Here is an 8,350-nt window from a genome sequence, read left to right on the forward strand (position 1 = left end):
AATACCAGGTGGATCGTCAGTGAAATCTCACCTTTCTCGATTTCCATTCTGAGACATCGACACGTATAAAGCCTTATGCAGCCAACAGGAGGCATCAATAGCTGCTGTTTTACCAAAAAAGTCAGGAAACTGAACTTGCTTGCCGGTACTTTTTTAGAAACTGCCACAGATTTTTAATCTCCATTACGCATTCACGTCCACTTCGCTTAACGTGAACGAGATGTTCACTCGACCGCGTCTTGCATTCAAATGAAGCGATTTTGAATTTTTCCCATGACGCAAAGCAATTCCAGTACGGACACCGCCTGGGGGCAAACATTGAAAAAAAGCAAATTGCGGAAAGTCGGCTCAACGAAATATTGAAATAACATTGCAAAAAGTCCATTTTAGTATTTAGAATTAAGTACCTTTTATAAAATTTTTATATTTTTTGATTGCCTTTGACATTTTGACTTTCTACTTCGTTATCTGCTCATTTTTCACTAAAAAACGTCGAAGTAACTTGTGTAATGATTGTATTTTACTGCTTAGGTGATAAACATTCAATGAACGTGAAACAAATCATTTGTGTGGCTAAGGTGTTCGTTATAACCTCTCGAACTTGTGTTGTTTGCCCTCTAAGAAATGTGTAGCTAATTTGCATGATAATAGCAAATCCAACATGGCGGCCATCGTGAATAAGGTCTAACTGTCTAAAAAAAAGCCAAGAGAATACCCGATTCGGAAATCATTGAAAATATTTCCTGTGTATAGATTCTTTCGCTTCAAATTCCATTTTAGGATTTAAAGTGGGATTAGGATTTTCTTTAGGAAACACAACTTTCAAGTAATTAAATTTCAGCTGGTTAAGTTCCCAACTTACAAGTCGCGCTATCGTCGAATTTAATTCAGATGAAGTTAATTCCAGGTCCTACTTTAAAATATATTCAACGATAAAGCGAAGTCTAAAGGCAGTTCAATTCGTCTGTTAAATTAAATTCGTCTAACACGCTTTATCTGTCTTAAGAAGACGGATAAGATATTCCCATTGACGAGTAAAATCGTCTGGCGTTAAACAGAGTAAAATACGAAGGCTGGCCCGAGGCTGTTTAGGCCGGTTTGGGTGTAAAGTGTCGTGTAAAGTGTCATCAGTTATCAGGTACAAATAATGTCGACGGAAGGACGAATTTAATTGCAATTAAATTCGTCTGAGATAGAGCGACGTACAAACTAGGCCTAAATGGGTCTTTTTAGGCGGTAAGTTTGTGTACGGTAAATTACTTTGAAGTTGACACGTTATTAAGCCATTGTTTTGGTTATTTTCGTACATTATTAATTATGCCTCTGACCAGGTGCATTGCATTCCAGCTGAGAAATAAATTCGACCATAATTCGACCCATTAATTTCGACGCGTAAAACCACGGTACAATTAATGTCGACAGAAGGGCGAATTTAATTGGAATTTAAATAAATTCGTCTGAGATAGCGCGACGTACAAACTAGGCCTAAAATTGGTCTTTTTAAGAGGTAAGTTTGTGCACGGTAAATTACTTTGAAGTTGACACGTTATTAAGCCATTGTTTTGGCTTTGTCAAATAAGAAATGATCTATCCAAATGAAATGTTTGCCCTCTAAAAATGGTCTATAGTAATTTTACTTCTATCACGTGAACTAAGTATCCTTACTGCACAATTACGTCTGCAAAGAAAGGAATTGTTGCCCATTATAAGTGGAACATCCTTACTACAAGAAAGCCTTTTAATATAAATAATCCTACAAGCTGCATCAAGTTGAATGAGTCTTGATAGACGCTGAATAAGTAAATCCAGTGGACCACGAAAAATTTCAAGAATGAAGTCAGAAAAGATTGCTCTTCTCTTCATAACCTTTTTTGTCGTGTCTCTCGTGCACGAAGCTCATTGTATTAATTTTCCGTTTGGACCGACACCGAAACCGGTAAGCAAAAATTACACTTGCTTAAACGTTTTTTACTGTTGAAATTAGCTCAGTCCTGATCATGAAGGCCGCGGACTGAACAATGTTGAAGACTCTTTATTGCATGGACCTTTCAAGTTGTATGGGTCATTTAAAAAAAGTCTTCCATTTTGAATTGACTAAGTCTAAGCGCACTTCTTCGTCACCATAATTCCATAAGATAGACGGCTGGTGAACAGGGAACTTTGCTTGACTGTAGGACCAGTGTGAAAATAGCGTGTTTAAATGTATTACGAACTTCCAAGCCGTGAACGCACAGTTTAGATGTCCACCGGTTGAGCAAGTCAATTGGGTGCGTGCTTTGTCAAAAGCGATATTTTTTACTATTATTTTGCATCATGGTTCTAAATGTGTAAAATGTCCATCAGATTGAGCTGTAAAAGTAAAGGGCCATCGCTTCTTGTCTACATGCGACTGTTATAACGGTTACTGCAACAGCAGTAAAAACATAATTGTATGTTCAGCAGCCAGTTTCAATCAGTCATACAGCTGATATATATGCTTGCTTTTGCAGAGAGGAGTGGTAGAGGAAGGTCGCCGGGGTGTCTGTGCTGTGGCAAGGAACTTGGGCTGTGAAATGACCCACAAGAGGAACCAAGATACTAATTACGTGAACTGACACCACCAGACCGATCATCAGTTGACCCGCATGAACCTGTAACGGATGAGAAAACGTGCAGTTTATAACGTAGCTTACAAACAAAACTATGTAAAGAATGTAGATCTCGAGAAATAAAATAATAATTTCAGTGTCGTTGAATAGGGTGGAGGCAGAGGATTGCCGCATTCCTTGTTTAATTGCATGTTTTTGACCTTGCTTCAAAGAGGAATTGGAGGAACATTATGCAAAGTGGAAACTGGACTTTCCCCCGAAAAAAAACATTGCTCATCAGAAACTGCTAAGTGACCCTTTAAGTGCCAAAAATTGCAAAAATACCGGCTTCCGAAAACGTAAAGGACTACTTTTCCCTGGTTGCGAATCTTTTAAGTGATCATTTTAGTAAAGAAATCTGTAGCTGTCTGGCAACGGAGAACCGAAATTCTTAGAACAGTTTTACTATCTCGAAAAGGGAACACATATCTCAAAGAAGATTATCGTTGGGTGCCCCTGAAATATTGCTCACATGTGCATTCGTTGAACGGGAGGGTTGTCCAATACACACGAACTGAGTCGGGTCGACTTTTTGGTGAAGACGACCCGTCACGCGGTAGTCGGGTCTTAGTGTTTGTGGAAGTAAAGTAACAGGAAGTTGCTATTTTAAAGAAGGTTCGAGGAACTTTCTGAAAATGGTGAGGGGTCGTAAGGACCTGTCTAGTTCGTGATGTGCCGTCATTTGAAAAGTCGACCCGACTATTGGAAATGTCAGGTAGTGAGGGACTTAGAAAAAAATCGTGTATTTGTGAAGATAATCGAGGCGGTGAAGCCGCCTGGAAATGTTGAGGAGTCGTGACGAGCCGTTTCTTGAAAGGTCGAACTGATTGTTGAAAATGTCAGGTGGTGAGAGACTTAGAAAAATCGTGTATGTGAAGATACTGGACTGTTTGAGGCCGGCTGAAAATGTTGACGGGTCGCGAAGTCATTTGAGGTTGTGATGTCAATCCACCGGGACACAGTTGTTTCGTTATTCATATTTATGTTACTCGTTTGCGATCGTCGCGTAATTTTGAAGCGCTAGCCTTTAAGGTGAAACACAAATTAAACATTTTAAAGACAGGATAGTAACAAGTACGGCGGGTGTGCGATTACAATTGTGGCTGGAAACGAATTTGGCAAGACTTTGTTGTAGGTTTATTATTATATTTGCTCCCCTGGGAGTGATGTTTTAAGGTATCGGCATACCCCAAAATTGATAATTTTGCCATTTTAGTTTTTGATATTCCCAGGTACACCTCATTGAATTTTTTTTTTTTTTTTTTGATTACAAAAAGTTTGCGAAAAAACGTTTCTTCTAGACAAAGTTAGAAAGGAAAACGACTCTACGAATAAATTATCTCAAATTAGAAGCTGTCCACAAATGGCTTTATGTCTCAAAACTCAAATGTAAATTTCATCGAAAAGGCGCAGGATTTCAGTTCGTTTACAGCGAGTTTTCATCCCTTTCCGCTGAAATTTGGCAAGAATGTTGCCTTCGAAAGTAATGAGTATTTAAGAAAGGTACTTCGCGTTTTATAAAAAGTTTAAGTTTGACAGTGAATAAAAAAAAAACAGATATGTAATCAAAATGCCTCGACAAGGTTTTTTAGATCAAGGTGTGAAGAAAACGTAGTTTCCGGTTAAATTCTGACCGGAAACGAACTCAATTTGTGAAACTACATACTTTTGGAAAATGATTGCTATTTTAGGAAAGGTATTTTATTTCTTGTCTTAAGTCAACTAATAATCGGGATCTAAAATTCCTAACTTACACTTAGCACTTAGATCTCTCCGCGCCAGGAGGCGCATAAGGCCACAACCCTCGTCTTCCAACCCACTCTGTCTTCCGCTATGACTTTGACTTCTCTCCAGCTGTTCCACCCTTCACTCTTTCGCTCATTTTCCACAGTTCGTCTCCACGTGGTCTTTGGTCGACCTACTGCCCGTTTCCCTTCTGGTTGCCACCCTAACGCTACCCTGCAGTTGTCGGTTGCATCTTTTCTCAAGACGTGCCCGATCCAGTTCCAGCGCCTCCTGCGGATCTCATCACTGGTCTTATTTATTCCTGTAATATCCCCTATCCTCTCGTTGCTCACTCTCTGTGGCCACCGAATTCCGAGGATTCGTCTGAGGCACACAAACTGGAATGCGTCCAACTTCTTTTCCTCCACCTTTGTCATTTTCCATGCCTCGCATCCGTAGAGTAGTACTGGGCGTACTAGCGTCTTGAACAGCTTGATCTTCGTTTGGCGTCCTATGCTCCGTAACCTCCATATCTTGGTTAGGTTATAGAACGCCCTTCTTGCTTTATTTAGTCGGTTCCTAATATCTTCAGTTCCACCACCATCTTTCCTGACCGTTGCTCCGAGGTATACGAATTCTTCCACTTCTTCGACTTCATCTTCTCCAATCTTGACCCTGTCCTGCCGTTTTGCATTCGATCTCATCATCTTGCATTTTGCCGCATTGAGCTTCAGTCCTACACGCCCAGCGTTCTCCACCAATCGATCCGTCTTGCTCTGTATATGCTCGTACTTCGACGAGATCAGAGCAATATCGTCTGCGAAGTCAAGGTCTTCTAATACGCTGGTGAAGTTCCATCGTATTCCATTCTTATGCCCGTGTGTCGTCTTTCTCATCACCCAATCTATTGCTATGAGGAAGAGAAATCCTGACATAACACACCCTTGCTTGACTCCCGTCGTGATCTTGATCCACCTCGTCTGTTCCCCGTCATCCATTACCGTACACTCAAATTCCTCATACATGATTTTAACCATCTTCACCAGCTTTTCAGGTATGCCGTACGACTTCATGATGTTCCACAAGCTTTCTCTATGGATCGAATCAAAGGCCTTCTCGAAGTCAATGAAGTGTGTGTACAGCGTCGCTCTCCACTCATTCACCTGCTCTATGATGTTGCGGAGAATGAAGATCTGCTCCACTGTGCTCCTATTCCTACGGAACCCCGCCTGTTCTTTTCTGAGGGCCTCATCCACTCCCCGTTGGATCCGATCGATTATGATTCGGCCCATGATTTTGCTCATTACTGGCAGCAGTGTCACTCCTCTCCAGTTTTTACATTCGTTCAAGTCCCCTTTCTTTGGTAGTTTGACGATGATGCCTTTCTTCCAGTTATCTGGTATTCTCTCTTCCTTCCATATCTTCCTGTATAGTCTTGTCAGTTCTTGTACTGCTATGTCGCCGCTTGCTTTCAGCAACTCTGCGGGTATTTCGTCCATTCCAGGTGCCTTTCCACTTTTCGTCTTCCTTAGGGCTTGTCTGACTTCATCTTCCCTGATCTCTGCTGTGTCCATCTCCCTCATCTCCTCTGCCGCTGTCTCCTCATCTGTTACAGGGTTCGAAGGCGCCTTCCTCACAAGCACTTCTTCAAAGTGCTCCGCCCATCTCTCAAGTCTCACCTCCTTGTCCTTGATTGCTTCTCCATGCTTATCCTTCACGGCAGCGGCTTGTCTCATCTTCTTATTAGTTAGTCTTCTTGCCGCCTGGTACAGCTCTCTTGTGCGTCCTTTCTCAGCAGATCTCTCAGCTTCCTTAGCGATCTCTTCTGTCCAGTGTCTCTTATCCTCTCTTGCCCTGCGCTTCACTTCTCTGTCCTTCAACCTGTACTCTATGCGCAGCCTTCCTTTGACACGCTCTGATCTGGTACTGTCAATTTTATTTCCTATCTGCCTCCTTTCCTCTATTGACCTCCATGTGTCATCCCTCAACCATTGCTTGCTCCTTTTCTTCACCCTTCCCATCACCTTGTCTGCAGTCTCTGTGTACACTTTCTCTATCTGGCTGCAGTCGTCATTCACGTCCTCTTCCACCTCTAGTGCTTCGAACCTGTTGCTTAATTCGATGTTGAACCTCTCTTTAAACATCGCACTATCCAGCTTTTGTGTGTCAAACCTGGCTTTGATCTTCTTCCTATTTGGGTCTTTGTGGAGCTTCATCTGTAGTGTCGTTACTACGAGGTAGTGGTCACTAGCTGCATCTGCTCCTCGCTGTACTCTAGTGTCAGTGACTGACGTCCTCCATCTTCTCCTTATCATGATGTGGTCTATCTGGTTCCTTGTTTGCCCGTCAGGGGAGACCCACGTGGCCTTGTGTATGTCCTTATGGGGGAAGCATGTTCCGGTGATGACAAGGCCGTTAATGGAGCAGTACTCGCACAGCCTCTCTCCATTGTCGTTCCTGCTCCCTAACCCGTGTCTCCCTATAACCTCCTCCATCTCGCTGTTATCGTCTCCCACCTTAGCATTCATATCACCCATGACGATCACAATGTCATTTTTGTTGCACCTGTCCGTTGTTGTCTGTAATTGGTGATAAAAGTCATCTTTCTCTTCTGGTGTGGCATCGTTTGTTGGCGCATACGCTTGGATGATGGTTATCTTCTTGAATCGTGAATAGAACCTTGCGCTGATCACTCTGCTGCTTACATGCATCCATTCCATTAAGCTTCTCTGCGCCTCCTGTGATATCATCAATGCCACACCTTTTTGATGTCCTTCCTCCTCTCCAGCGTACAACAAGGTGCTGCCGTTAGCGAGAGTGACCCGTCCAGCCCCTGTCCATCTTGTCTCGCTGATCCCCAGCACGTCTAGTTGGTATCTATCCATCTCCCTCGCCACCTGTGTGGCTTTACCTGCTATATACATCGTGCGTACATTCCAGCACCCAATCCGGGTAACTGACTTTGGCGTCGCCATTGACCTCGTCGGTCGCTGAGCTTCCCGTAGGCTTTTACCCAGTGACGTCCTGGTGCTTCCGGCTGGTTGTCCGTCAGCAGCCACGGCTTCGCCATCATTGATTCGAATCTGATGAGTTGCGGTTTCTGTAATCCGTTGTTTTTTTCCGAGAACAGGTGATTGGCCTGTAGCTCAACCCCCAACCTGGAGGACCAGGGGATCACACTTCGTCTGGTCTCTACCCTTCGACCTGTTGGGCATGGGTGACCCTACCAGGAGTACAAGACTCCAGCCGGCATAGCTCTAGGGGTCATTGAGACACACAAACCACCCCACCACGATAAGGTAATGACCCCTTTTGGAGTGGAAAGCTTCCACTAAGCTTCCAAATAAATATTTTTTTTTATTGGAGTTTTTTTCAAACGTGTGACCGTGAAGCAGCGACAACGCGAGGTTGTCATTTGGGATGTACTGATATTTTTAAATATCAGTACATCCCAAATGACAACCTCGCGTTAAAAATGACGCAAAACTCATGAAATGATTTGTTATGCTGCGTTTGTCCAACACATTAGCATTCCGTTTTTCATCAAGAATTTAAATCTGTTAACGACTTCGACGCTTTTAGATGATAATATTGGGCAATAGTTTTGAAGTTCTTTATTTGCTTGGTTAGCAATCGTGCTGGTTTACCGTTTATTTGTGGATGTTCTGCAACGTGAATGCATAATTTCTTGAGGCCGGACATGGAGTAGAAAATGCGGGCCGTTGTTTATACATATTTTGGGCGTATGTGTTTTATTTTCAACGTAACTCTTAGAATTCGTGTATGGTAGAGTAAGGTAGTAGAACTTGAAGTCTGACTTTCCAAATTAAAGATAAAACAAGTCATTAAGATACGGTGTTGGTGCTGATGACTTTGTTAAGCTGAAAGCAACTAAAAGTGCTGCTGTAATCGTCACTTTGTTCTTAGATAGGAAATAATGATTTTGCAAATATCGTTGCTTCTATGTGAAGGATGGAGCAGTTGGGAAAGGATTTGCA

General features: G+C 42.6%; 1 protein-coding gene and 1 long non-coding RNA gene across 2 annotated transcripts; one reads left to right on the forward strand and one right to left on the reverse strand.

Annotated features, from left to right (window-relative positions):
* The first annotated feature begins 1,659 nt into the window (after window positions 1-1,659).
* Window positions 1,660-2,729, forward strand: LOC138038959 (uncharacterized). The gene is made up of 2 exons (XR_011130337.1): window positions 1,660-1,936; window positions 2,490-2,729. It is a non-coding gene; the product is annotated as an uncharacterized lncRNA (long non-coding RNA).
* Window positions 2,730-4,390: 1,661 nt separating this feature from the next.
* On the reverse strand, window positions 4,391-7,336 carry LOC138034449 (craniofacial development protein 2-like). The gene is made up of 2 exons (XM_068881817.1): window positions 6,853-7,336; window positions 4,391-4,674 (listed from the first exon to the last, which is right to left on the reverse strand). The coding sequence occupies exons 1-2, from the start codon at window positions 7,325-7,327 to the stop codon at window positions 4,391-4,393; spliced, it is 759 nt and encodes a 252-aa protein (XP_068737918.1). The 5' UTR covers window positions 7,328-7,336.
* Between the last annotated feature and the right edge of the window lie 1,014 nt (window positions 7,337-8,350).

This window comes from Montipora capricornis, chromosome 2, assembly GCF_036669925.1.
Source record: "Montipora capricornis isolate CH-2021 chromosome 2, ASM3666992v2, whole genome shotgun sequence".
NCBI classification, from domain to species: Eukaryota; Metazoa; Cnidaria; class Anthozoa; order Scleractinia; family Acroporidae; genus Montipora; species Montipora capricornis.

Coding starts and splice junctions, on each gene's coding strand:
- LOC138034449 (XM_068881817.1), bottom strand. CDS start 7,327: ATGGCGACGCCAAAGTCAGTTACCCGGATTGGGTGCTGGAATGTACGC. Junction 4,675..6,852: donor TAAGGTGGGAGACGATAACA/GCGAGATGGAGG, acceptor GGGATATTACAG/GAATAAATAAGACCAGTGAT.